Source organism: Diceros bicornis, chromosome 26, assembly GCF_020826845.1.
Source record: "Diceros bicornis minor isolate mBicDic1 chromosome 26, mDicBic1.mat.cur, whole genome shotgun sequence".
NCBI lineage: Eukaryota > Metazoa > Chordata > Mammalia > Perissodactyla > Rhinocerotidae > Diceros > Diceros bicornis.
The window spans coordinates 13,790,985-13,804,482 of record NC_080765.1 but is presented as its reverse complement, the minus strand read 5'-3'; the positions used below and the strand labels follow the sequence as shown (position 1 = coordinate 13,804,482).

At 49.9% G+C, this 13,498-nt stretch overlaps 1 protein-coding gene across 3 annotated transcripts in view; it reads right to left on the bottom strand.

The window, feature by feature from the left end:
* Positions 1-13,498, bottom strand: part of PRKAR1B (protein kinase cAMP-dependent type I regulatory subunit beta) — a 149,509-nt gene that overhangs the window by 123,114 nt on the left and 12,897 nt on the right. For 2 of the 3 annotated variants that reach the window (XM_058569458.1, XM_058569460.1), the window contains exons 1-2: positions 12,184-12,238; positions 11,075-11,271 (exon numbers count right to left, since the gene is read on the bottom strand). In XM_058569458.1, coding sequence (XP_058425441.1) covers positions 11,075-11,251 — 177 coding nt within the window. In that variant the 5' untranslated portion in view covers positions 11,252-11,271; positions 12,184-12,238. Of the gene's footprint in view, positions 1-11,074; positions 11,272-12,183; positions 12,239-13,498 lie in introns of those variants that run through there. The other variant, XM_058569459.1, reaches the window with a different exon arrangement.

Sequence of the window (13,498 nt, the reverse complement as noted above, 5' to 3'; positions counted from 1 at the left end):
TGGGCATCGTCCCGGTCAGCCCCATGCCAGCGGGCAAGCTTGGAAGAGCTCGGGTCGGACCAGGTGGCCTGGAGAGCAGGAGTTTCCAGGGGACGAGAGAAGAGAAGCTGTAGAGTGGGCGGGAGGCGTGAGTGCTCCCAGGAGTTCACGCGAGTGGGAGCCACGCACTAAGGGGACAGACACGGAGGGCCAGGCAGCCCCTGCCTGGGGACTTGGCTTCCATTCTGCCAGGGCCATGCAGCTGTGGCTTTGGGCCTTGAAGTTCTCATCCATAAGATGGACATAAGGATTCCTTTTGCTGTGCCCAGGGTGCACCACGTGGTGGCCCCTCATCCAGGAGAGGCTCGGAGTCCTCAAGTGCAGGCTCTAGGACCGCTGGAGGAGTGCTCAGGGTGAGAAGGGTCAGCATCGTCCCCTCTGCACTCAGCCACGCTGCATCCTCACCAGCCAAGGGCTTCTGGGCACCTCCAGCCAGGCCCTGCCCCAGGACTCAAACCAGCTTCACCAACAGACGGGAACTGGAAGTCCGAGCGAAGGCCACAGGCCCAGTCCTGATGGATGAGTGACCAGCAAGCCCCACTCCTCTCCAGGCTCAGCAAGAACAAAGGGGGCACAGCCTGGTGCTGGACCCACACACTTGACAATGAGCAAGTCTGTTCCAGCCATTTCCTCCAAGAAACAGGAAGGAAGGGAGGGCAAAGGAGCAGCACAGTTAGAGCTCGGAAGCGCAGGTACCTTCCACAGTCCACTGTACAGATGAGAATAATGAGGCAAAAAGCCAGGCTGCAAACCCAGGCGGGCAGCGCATCCAGGCCCCTGCGCATCCTACAACACCACGTGCCTCTTCTAAGATGTGAGCAGGTTTGGTTTTGTTTTATACAAAAAGCATCATCTAACACAAGCAAATGGGGTTTCCCAGGAATGCAAGGCTGACTCAAAATTCAAAAAGCAATCAAGGTAATTCACCCTATTCTCAATAGATACAGAAAAAGCATTTGACAAAATTCAACATTCATTCATGATTTAAAAAAAAAAAAAAACTCTCAATAAAGAAGAAACAGAAGGAAATTCCTTAACACAATGAAACACATCTACAAGAACCTACACCTGACCTCCTACTTAATGAAGAGAGACTGAAGGCTTTCCCCCAAGATCAGGAATAACATGAGGATGTCTCATCTCACCAGTCCTGTTCAACACTGTGCTGGAGATGCCCATCGGTGCAATAGTGCAGGGAAAATTTTTTAAGGCATGCAGATTGGAAAGGAAAATATAAAACTCTCTATAACACAATTGTCTATGGAGAAAAGAATCTTCTTGTGGAAGAGCTCCTACAAGAAGTGAGCTCATCAAGGCTGCAGGATACAAAGTTAATATACAAAAATCAACTGTAGTTCTTAGTCTAGCAATGAATGATTGACTTTTGTCATTTAAAAAACAGTACTATTGGGCCAGCCCCAGCGGCCCAGTGGTTAAGTTCGGTGCACTCTGCTTCAGCAGCCTGGGTTTGGATCCCAGGCACAGACCTACACCACTCGCCAGCCATGCTGTGGCAGCAAACATACAAAATAGAGGAAGACTGGCACAGATGTTAGCTCAGGGCTAATCTTCCTTGGCAAAAAAATAGCACTATTAAAAGAATGAAAAGACAACCCACAGACTGAGAGAAAATATTTGCAAAACTCATAACCAATAAAGGACTTGTATCCAAAATGTACAAAAAGCTCTTAAAACTCAACAGTAATAAACCAAACAACCCAATTGGAAAACAGGCAAAAGATTTAAACAGAAATCCCACCAAGGAAGATATACAGATGTCAAACAAGCATATGGAAATAAGCATCATATGTCATCAGGGAATTGCAAATTAAAACAATGAGATCCCACTACACACCTATCAGAATAGCCAACATCCAGAGCACTGACAACACCAAATGCTAGCAAGGATATGGAGCAACAGGAACTCTCAGCTATCGCTATGGGAATGCAGAAAGGTGTGGCCACTTTGGAAGACAGTTTGGGGGTTTGTTACAAAACTATACACACTCTTAACCATACGATCTAGCAATCATGCTTCTTGATATTTACCCAAAGGAGCTGAAAACTTACGTCCACACAAAAACCTGCACGTGGTCATTTATCCCAGCTTTGTTCATAATTGCCAAAACTTGAAAGCAACCAAGCTGTCCTCAGTAGATGAATGGATAAATAAATCGCGGTCCATCCAGACAATGGAATATTATTCAGTGCTAAAAAGAAATGAGCTATCAAGCCATGAAAAGACATGGAAGAACCTTAAATGCACATCACTAAGTGAAAGAAGCCAATCTGAAAAGGCTACACACTGTATGATTCCAACTATATGACATTCTGGAAAAGGCAAAACTGTGGAGATAGTAAAAAGATCAGCGGTTGCCAGAGGTTGGGGAGAAGAAGGGAGGGATGAACAGATGGAGCACAGAGGATTTTTAGGGCAGTAAAACTAATCTATTTGATGCTTCAATGACAGATATGTGATGTTATGTATCTGTCAAAACCCACAGAACCATACGACACAGAGTGAACCCTAATGTAAACTATAGACTTTAGTTAGTTAGTTAACACTCATGTCTCATCAGTTGTAACAAATGGACCACACTAATGGAAAATGTTAATCACAGGGGACCTGTGTGAGGGGCTGAGGAGGTTAGGGGAGGGGAGGGGGTATATGGGAACTCTCTGTTATTCATGCTCAATTTTTCCATAAACCTAAAACTGCTCTAAAAAGTAGGACCTATTAATTGAAAAAAAAAATTACCACTTAAAATGCAACAAAAAATGAAACAGGAGTAAATCCAACAAAATATGTAAAGGATCTATATGTTGAAAACAATAAAAGTTTTTCATTCACTGATAAAAGAAATCAAAGACCTAAATAAATGGAGAGAGATTCTGCATTCATGGATTAGAAGATTCAATCTTGTTAAGATTCTTCCCAGGGGGCCAGCCCTGTGGCCAAGTGTTTAAAGTTCCACACACTCCGCTTCGGTGGCCCAGGGTTCGTGGCTTCGGATCCCAGGCACGGACCTACTCCACTCATCAGCCATGCTGTGGAGGCATCCCACATACAAAATAGAGGAAGACTGACACGGACACTAGCTCAGGGCTGGTCTTCCTCAAGCAAAAAAGGAGGAAGATTGGCAACAGATGTTAGCTAAGGGAGAATCTTCCTCACACAAAAAAAAAAGATTCTCCCCAAACTGATTCATATATTTAATGTGATCCCAACCAAAATCCCAAGAGGGTTTTTTGGTCGGTCTCACAAAGATTATTCTAAAATACACCTGGAAAGGCAAAGAAACTAGAATAAACAAAACACAATTTTGAGAAAGAACAAAATGGGAAGACTCACACTGTCTGCCTTCAATACTTACTATAAAGACCCAGTAATCAAGACAGCGTGGTGTCACAAAAAGGAGACATCAACGGAGCAGAACCGCAAGTCTGGAGACAGACCCACTTACATACGGCCAGTTGACTCAGGACAGAGGGGCACCCGTAACCCCGTGGAGAGTTCTTAGATACAAAAGCACAATCCGTTTAAAAAATATTGATAAATTGGGCTGCAAAAGTAAAAGCTTTTGCTCTGTGAAAGACACTGTGAAGAGGAGGAAAAGACAAGCTACAGCTAAAATTTTTGAAAACCGGTAACATCAAATGCTGACAATACTGAGGGAGAATAACTATTGCTGGCTGGAAGGCAGTTTCTTATGAAGTTAAACATACACTTACCATACAACCCAGCAATCCCACTACTAGATACTTACTCAAGCAACATAAAAATCTACATTCACACAAAAATCCACAAGACAAATGTTTGTAGTAGCTTTATTTGTAATTGCCAAAAACTGAAAATGATCCCAATGTCCCTCATGTGGGCAAAAGAAGAATAAATTGTGACCCATCTGTACCTCCTGATACACACAAACTGTGGATGAATCAAATGCACCATGAGTTAAAGAAACCAGACTTGGAAGGCCACATCCTGTAGGACTCCATTTATAGTACATTCTGGAAAATGCAGAACTGTAGTGGTGGAAGAGACATCAGTGGTTTTCAGGAGTTAAAGGTGGGGATGATTTGACCAGAAAGGGCAGGAGGGAACTGGGAAGGGGGGACGGGATGAGGGGGACGGGGACCGGGTGATGGATCTGTGCTGTATCTTGATTGTGGCAACAGCTACACGACTGCATACATCTGTCAAAATTCACAGAGTTATACACCAAAGAGAGTAAATTTTACTATATTTAAATTTAAAGATAAATTTTAAAAGGTGAGAAGAGTGGTTCACCTCTGCTGACACGGAGCATCCCTGACTGTCTCTCGTGTCGGCAGCGAAACAAGCAAGATTCAGACACATTCATGGTGTGCCATCCAGTCAAGAAGAAACCACACCCACACTGCATGTGCATAAAATTCTTCTCAAAATTATCCAAGAACAAAAGCAACAGAGGCAAGCTCGGGGAGGAGGGTGAGGGGGTGACAGAGATGCTGAATTTTCACTCTATGCTCTTTAACAGTGTTTGAATTTTTTGCCATATGCACACATCACTTTTTCAGTTTTTTTTAAAAAAAAAAACACCCTAATGTTTTGTTTGTTTTTCTATTTAAAAAGAACAAGGAACCCAGCTCCTGCCTGTGAGACTCACAGGTTACTGGACACAGGTTTTGAAGGGCCACCACTCCTCCTTCCCCCTTGAAACTTGCTCCACTCTCGCTTCTCTGAAGCCCCTCCACCCGGACTGTGTCTTTCTGGGTGCTGTCAGTGGATGTCCTTCCGACGGTCCCCTTAAATGCTGGTGCTCTCCAGGTGCCCATCTCAGCCCAGGGAGGACCACCCCTCCCGAGGTTTGAGCCACTAGCTATGCTTCCAGCCACCCCTGCACCCCCAGCCTCAGCCTCGTCTGTCTGCTGCGAACAGCACCCAACACCCCCCAACTGCCACCCAGAAACCTGGGAATCCCAGGACACTCCCCACCTCTAACTGGTCTCCACATCCTGCTAATTCCATCTCCTAAATGTCTGAGCCTCTCTCTTTCCCCTCCCTCCCTCCTCAGTGCCACTCTGTTAAGCAGACATCTCAACAGACCAAGAAAGAGATTGTTAGGGCCAAAAATATGGGGGCACTCACTTTGTTATTTTTTTAATTTTAAAGATTTTACTTTTGTAAAGCAGTTTTAGCTTCACAGCAAAAATAACAGGAAGGTACAGAGAGTTCCCATGTACCTCTTGCCCCCACACATGCACAGCCTCCACCACTGGGGCACCCACTTTGCACAACGGCCACCTCTTGTCCATTCTCCACCCTCGGCCAGAGGGATGGAGACAGCATCACTGTCATGTCAAAACCTGCTGTGGCTCTGGCAGCAACCAGGATAAATGCAGACTCCAGCCTGGGACACCGGGTCCCCATGCCTGCCACCTCCAGGACGGCCTCCTGCCCCATCCTGCAGCCCACCCCATGTGCTCCAGCAACAACCTCTGTCGCTCCAGCCATGTGACAGCTCTGGGACGGCAGGAGCTGCTCCCACCATGTCTGCCTGGCCAGTGTGTGAGCATTCTTCCACGACCGCCCAAGCCCCTCCCTCTCTGTGAGGCTTCCCTGCCACCATTCCAAGGCACAGCCTGAATTTATGGAACACATACTCTCACGATTACTTCATCACCGTGCACAACACTGCCGACCATCTGTCCGTGGACTGAATGGTGAACCTCCAAATGCTGGGACTGCATCACTTCCACCTGGGCATTCCAGGGGCCACCCTGGAACCAGAAGGCTGGGCATTCTTTAAGCGCTTTTGGGATGGATGGTACACTTCCATTCCAGTTTGCTCCTCCAAGATTCTTGGGGGTTCCATATGCCAATCCACCCAGTTTACGCCTCTGTCAACCTCCAGAATGGTCACCAGGCAACACACGCTGAGCTTCCAACAGAGACACCAGACTCATCTGACAGCCCCATGCAGACCCACAGCCTTCAGGAACAGTTATCTGAGTGGTACAATATCTACTTCCATAAAAGTCTCTCAGAAGAGGCAGCCTAGTGTGCCCGCTCATCCAAAAGTGAAACAATGTCACTTGTTAGTTTTATTAAAGACCAAAGAGTTAGCCTGGATCATCCAATTGTTTGACCCACGGACGAGAGGAAAGCCACCACTGAACCAACATTTGGGAGAAGGCGCCATGCCAGCAGGGAGGAAAGAGATGCCCGAGGCATCAACATACACAAACCAGCACAAGACCAGCCATCACAGAAGCCAGCATTGGCGAGGACTGGGGACACAGCAGTGGTCACACATGTTAGGGAAACATAAACCCACCTGGTCCTTTGGGGGTGAACCAGTGACACAGCTCTGGAGCCATAAAAATATGCAGACACCCTGACCCCAAAGTCCTGTCCTGACATGTTTGCACATATGCTTTTTAGAATAATTTCCTTGGCATAAAAGTGTTTTCTGAAGAACAAAAAAACACTGAAAGCCATAAAACACAAAACAATGGAAAGAAGGTAAAAATCATGACACACCCACGGGATGGAATATTTTATGATCACAAGATGCCATAAAGATCCTATTAAGAGAGATGCAGAGCAATGTGAATGCACTAAATGCCACTGAACTGTACACATAAAAATGGACAAAATGGTAAATTTTAAGCTATGTACATTTTACATTATATATATTTATATACATTTATTTTTATATATTTATATATATTTTATATTGTATATTAAATATATATTTGTATATTTATGTGTATTTACCACAATAAAAAAATTCTAAGAAGAAAAATCAAACAAAAAATGCATATATGTTAAAATTATCTCCATCTATATGTATGTCCGTGTCTATTGCAAAGCACGGAAAGTCCTCAGAAAACTGTAGGGTTGGTATCTGGTGAAGGGTCATGGGTGTATTTTTATGGAGTGATCTTTTCCTATAGATTTAAAATCCATTATCAAAAGGATGGATGACTTCATCATTACACGATCTTCTGAAAGACGGAATCCTGGAGAAGCTCCAGGGCTGTTTCGCCAGCAGATAAGGAATATTTTACCCCCTTAAGTCTCCACCTTAGAATAACTCCACCTTCTTAAAGGGCCCAAAATGAAGAACGCACTCACCGAGGCCTCGGCGCCTGGGGCAGCACTCGGGCAGCACCCCAAGAGGTGGGCCATCCCAGCGGGTCTGTGCCGGGCCAGCTACATCCCACATCCTCCCGGAACCTTATCGAGGCCTCGCAAACACGCTTCCTGCTCAGGACACACATTGAGCAAGACTCTCCCTCGCCAGGCTTCCGCCCACGGCTCCGCCCCGGCTGGCCTCAGCCAAGAGAGAGCATTTCTGGTCCCATATCACAACATTTCACAGCAGCTTACTGGTCAAGCTAATGTAGCGAAAAATGAGACTCCCAGGGGATTTCAGGACTCTTCTAGGTACTTTACTGTTCATTGTTATGGGGATCTCAGATCCACTGGAGAATCCACTGCAAACCAAGGATGTTCTCCCCAGGAAAATGTACCCACGTATAAAAGCATGCATGCGATGCCAGAGAATTCACAAAGTCACCCCCAAAGCCTGTACATATCAGCTATTATAGAAAAAAGAAACAAAATTACTCCGTCATCTTGCCCCTGGACACTACTCCTGTGAGCACTTGGTGTACACCCCTCAGATTTTCTCTTTGCAGATACATTCTCTCTGTAGATATATTCTCGCTGGCATTACCTTCAACAAAAATGGAATTGTATCACACGCGGTATTTTGTAAGCTGCTCTTTCCATTTATCAGTGGCTTGCTGTCAGCGGTAGGACTAAGTAAGACTGCTCCGCCCACAGGTGAGAAGGCAGCTGTTTGGGGTTGAATTATGTCCCCCCAAAATAGACAAATCAGAGTCCTAAGCTCACGCCCTCAGAATGTGAGCTTATTTGGAGACAGGGTCTTTGCAGAGGTAATCAAGCTAAAATGAGGTCATGAGTGTGGGTCCTAATCCAACAGGACTGTATCTTGCGAGAAGGGAGAAGGCCATGTGAAGATGAAGGCAGAGACCAGGATGATGCTTCAAAAGCCACAGACACCAAGGGTTGTCGGCAAACCACCAGAAGCTGGGAGAGGCCTGGAGCAGACTCTCCCTCAGTCCCCAGAAGGAACCAGCCCCGCCCACACCTTGTCCTCAGACTTCCAGCCTCAGAAATGGGAAAGAGTACATTTCTGTCATTTAGGCCACCCCGTCTGTGGTCCTTTGTTACAGTAGTCCTAGCAAACTAATGCAGTAGCCACGGTGACCACGATGTAGAAAAGAAGGACTCATATAATTCCCTTAGTGTTAAATAGTAGGAAATGCTTGATGTATAACCAAGACTAGAACCTAGGCCTTCCTCGTCACCTGAATGGGGACAGGTCACCCTAACTCCTCTGGACCTCAGTCTCCTCCTGTCAAATAAACCACCTCCCAGGGAAGGACGATCAATCTTCCCAAACCTCCAGCCGCACCCCAGCCTCTCTCCCAAGCTCCAAACTCAGGCCCTCCATAATGACTCGAACATCCCCAGAGCGGAACTCTACATTAGAGAACTCTTAACCCAAACTGAAAAGTTAAGAGTTTCAGAACTCTTAATCCGACCCTGTCTCTTCCCACTGTCCCCCTCTTGGCAGGTGGCACCCCCATTCATTCAGGGGCTCAGACCAAACCCCAAGAGTCATGCTCCTGCCTCTTTCCTCCCCCACATCCACTCCCCAGCAAGACCTGGACCATCCCCAAGAAGCAAATGGCTCCCCCGACCACGTGTCCATCTCTGTCACCCTGGATGACAGCAGCACACCCCAAGAGTAACAGCCAAAAATGCCTCGGCCATTACCCCTGGAGAGCTAGACATCCCCAGCTGAGAACGTCTGCTCTGGTCACACCCTGCCGCCTCAGCTCAGGTCTGGCCTGGACCCTGCCCCACGCCTCCTGATGGGCCCCTTGCCCCCATTCTGCCAATAAGTCACATCCAGTGAGACTAGTCACCTGGCTGGGATCGTCTGTGAACAAACCAAGTTAAGAAATCCATTTCTAATGAAGTTATGGTTGGAGATAGCAAAGGTTGTACTGTCACTCACCAGATCTTCCTCTTCAAATGGGCAGGAAACAAACACTTCCTCCTCCCCATTTCCCCTGCTGACTGGGGACTGGAGCCCCCTCCCCATCTCCCCTGGTGACTGGGGACTGGAGCCACCTCCTCATCTCCCCTGGTCCTCTGTGCCTGTGACTGGAGACTGGAGCCCCCTCCCCATCTCCCCTGGTCCTCTGTGCCTGTGACTGGAGACTGGAGCCCCCTCCCCATCTCCCCTGGTCCTCTGTGCCTGTGACTGGGGACTGGAGCCCCCCCCCCCGCCATCTCCCCTGGACCTCTGTGTTGTGACTGGGGACCGGAATCCCCACATGGGAACTCCTCTCCTAAACAGTGACCTCAAAAATAACGAAAGAAAAATGGATATTAAGGCCATATGACCATTTCTACCTAGTAACTGACAAATTAATTGACAAACTTTACATTAAAACAGCTTTTTAAATTAAACAGCCAAAACTGGCTGGTGTAGCTACATTAACAATCAAACTCTCAGCTGGCAGGAGTGTAAACTGAGGCCACCACTTTGGAAAGCTTTTTGACAACACCAAAAAGATTCTTTTGACCCAGAAATTCCATTTGGAATTTCAGGATTTCCATGTCTGAAAAGCTATACTAAACAAACAATATAACATACAAAAAAAAAACTATGTACAAATATGTTAGTGTGGCATTATTTTTGATATTATTTTTTTAAAAATCTAGAAACAACCAAATTGTCCACTCATGAGGGAAAGGCTGAGAAAACTTCCATATATCTTCTTAACACAACATTATGCAATCACTTAAACTGAGGTCTCTGAAAAATGTCCAATAAATGAAAACTGCAAAATGTAAAATTGCATCTATAACACGACTACCACTATGTTTCAAAAAACACAATGTGTGAGGCGAAACAGGCAGAGAGGACTACCAATGACTTTTATTTCTTCTTTCTACTTCTGAACTTTTCAGGTTTTCTTTAAAAGCCATGCATTATTTTTAAATGTTTTTTAATGGATTGTTTTAAAGGGAAAAAATAAATTCATTCCTTTGGGTTAGGGCTACGTGTCCACAGAGGCCCCATCAAAAGTAAAATGCTGCTGGACGGGGGCACAGGGGCTCAAACCGGAGCCTGAGCTGGACTTCCGTTGCTCCCCAGGAGAGACCAGGACAGGGACAGGTTTGCTGTGATAAAAGGACCAAGAGGAGCAACCTTAGGTGACACCCAGAGAGAGTTGAGGGTAGCGTGCCAGAGTGAGGAAGGAGGGAGCCTACACAGAGGTGAGGAGAGCAGCAGGGGGTGGACAAGGGCTCGGGTCCCAACCTCCTGCTTCCCAGCCCCGTCCCCCAACAGATGAGCCCAGGAAGGGGAGTGAGAGGCATCCTTCAGGGAGGAAGGAGATGTGGGGGTCTATCTCATCAGAAGAGAGGAGGTGGATGCCCCGCTGCACAAGTCTGAGGGGCACTTTCCTCCACCAGGGTCTGACAAGTCCCAGAGACGCAGATTAACACGCAACCCGATCTCAAATGCCCCACCTCACATCTGCTATCAGAGCTATCTACTTTTACCCCAACTGCCGATGGCATCTATGACAAGACCTGGTCCCCACCTCTGTCCCCTGAGTTGAAAACTGTTAGTGAGCCCCATAAGCTATCATCACAGCCAGGTGTCCCTGAAAATCTGCAACACCTTCCGTGAGACCCCTTAGGACCCAGAACCACTGGGAAGAAGGGGGAATCCTGTGAATGGGAAGATGGGGCCCCAGTTGGAACCCGGTGAGGTCAGCCCACCCTGGCTTCTCTGCCCACCTCCTGGGAAGAGCCCCAGGACGACGCTCCCATGGGCATTCCACATTCTCCTGACATTGACAGGGTGGAAGGACAGTTTGACTGGGTGCTCTGCCCCAGTCCACCTGCAAAGGAGGAGACCAGGAGACCACTCACCTTCTCCAGCTTCTCAAAGTGCTCCCGCAGGAACCTCATGGGGCGGTCTGGCTTGGAGATGCAGAGATGCACAATGCAGTCTTTGAGGACCTGTTGCACGCTGTGCTCCTGGACATACAGCTCACATCCTTTCAGACTCTCGTCCTCCTCCAGAGGGTAAGAGGAAGGTGAGGCCATGGTGGCTGGCTTCTTGCTTCCTGTTAGGAAGACACCAACCATGCAAGCCTTAGAATGAGCCGGGGGAGCCTCGGGCAGCACCCAGTGTTCTAAAAATACGCATCCTACATACATCAGAACCTTTACTGTCATGGTCAGATCCAACAACCTACAGGACATGGTGACATGGTCCGAGTGTTTTATTATGCACTTGTCAAAGACGCTTCATTCTGAGGGGCTAGCTGAGTTGTTAACATAATCTCACCAGAGCCTTACCTCCAAACAGATCCTCGAGGGATCAAGAAGGATCAAACATCCTCCTGTTTGTACGTGGACGCAAAAATCCCTCGCCTCTGAGAAATCTGACAGTGGAGAAGTGGGGGCCCTGCGTGTCTCCCCCGGGGTGATTACATGGCCTCACTGTCCATCCCTCCCCCCTTCTTAAGGACAATTATGTGGAAGGTAAAGAGTCCCCACCGCCCCCGGGGACGAGGAGGACGGAGGGGCGCTGTCACAGGGTTGGGGTGGCGGGAACCACCCGGCTTCGCAGGAAAAGAAGAAAAAAGGAAAAGAATTAAACCCAGCCAAGGGCCTTCTGTTAGGAGGGAACCAGGAGAACAATGGCAGGGCTGCCGCGTTCGCAGCCCCGCGCATCCGGCTAAGTCACAATGACGGTCAGGAGCCCAGCCGCCCGCGCGGGCCGCGGGGAGCCGGGCCCGGGCTCTCGGCCGCCGGGAAGGCCCAGGGCGCGACCCCTCCCCAGGCCCGAGGACCCCCTCCCCAGGCCCGCGCCCGAAGACGCGCGGGGACCCTCCCCGACCACCACGCGCGCGGCGGGCCCGGGTCCGGCCAAGGGGGCAGGGGTCCCAAAGGTCCACATTTCCAGGGCCGCGCGAGACCCAGCCCCCGACAGGCCGGGGATTCCGGCGCAGAGCCCACTCCAGCCCGCGTACCTGGATGCGCGGCGCCCGGGGCCGGAGGCGGCTGCGCGGGGACGCGGGACGCGGGGAGGCAGGCGAGCGGGTCCCGCACTGCAGCGGCGCCGCCCTCCGCCCGCCCCCGCGCCGCCGGTCCACGCCACAGTGCGGCCTCCCCCTCCCCCTCCCCCTCCCCGCCCCCTCCGAGCCCCCATCCTCCCCCTGCCCGCCTGCCCCCCACCCCTGTCTCTCTCCCACATTCGGGCTCCCCTGCCCCCATCTCCCCTGGGACCGACCTCTCCTCTTCCTCCCAGAGCCCCCTCCTCCCAGCCTCCCCTGGTGACTGGGGACTGGAGCCCCCTCCCCATCTCCCCTGGTGACTGGGGACTGGAGCCGCCTCCCAGCCTACCCCTGTTATCCATTCAAAAGTCCCAGTGAATTGTGCTTGTCTGAGAATGTCCCCTCCACCCATAGGGAAGGCCCCACCTTGTGCGCTCAGCCCTATTACTTTCCCCAGCAGAGGTACTCACATTTCCCAGCTCCAGGGGTCCTCCTGTTCCCCCTCCCACTCTCCCCCTCCCCCTGACCTCCTCCTCGCTGCCCCCACCCCATCCTCGCCATCCCCACCCTGGGCATTGGGGACGCACTACAAGCCTGGACAGGCCTGGCTTTGGACAGAGACCCACAGATCCATGTGCAGCTCGGCCAGGACCACCGCCACCGCCCCCCACCCCCACCCCGCACTCTCCCCACCTCCTCACCCCCCTTCACCGGAGCCCCTGCGATTGCCCACCCTGGCTGGCTGCAGCCCAGGGAGCCAGGAGGTGATGGCCAGGGCCCCCACTGCTCACACCTGGGGGACACACCTGCATGTCCACACTGCACCGTGTCCGGCAAGTGCACCCATTCTCCAGGGTTTGTCTCCAACTCAGGGGGGGAGGGAGGGGTGGCCGGTGGGCCCAGGCAGCCTCCAGGAAGAAGCAAGTTGTCTCCTTTTCTTGGTTAAGGGCACCACCTTCACACAGATGTCCCAGTGGGAAATCACTGGGTTATCCTAAATTCTTTCCACCCTCCTCAGCGTCCAGGAGGTCACTGAGGCCTGCAGGGCCCCTCGGTGACCTCCTAATCCACAAGACCAGGCCTGCAGAAAAGGAGTCGTCCTCATCTTCCTATTGCCCAATGTCATGTTTTGCCCCCATTCTGCCAGGGTGGTGGCAGAAACTTCATCTCAGCCAGTTGGGGGACCCACCCTTTCCCCAGAGGGGTCTGAATAGCTTGGGGGGGTGGTGTGTGTGTAGGGAGCTCAGGCCTTGAAGGGGAGGGCATCTGCTCCCTGTCCACACTCACCTGT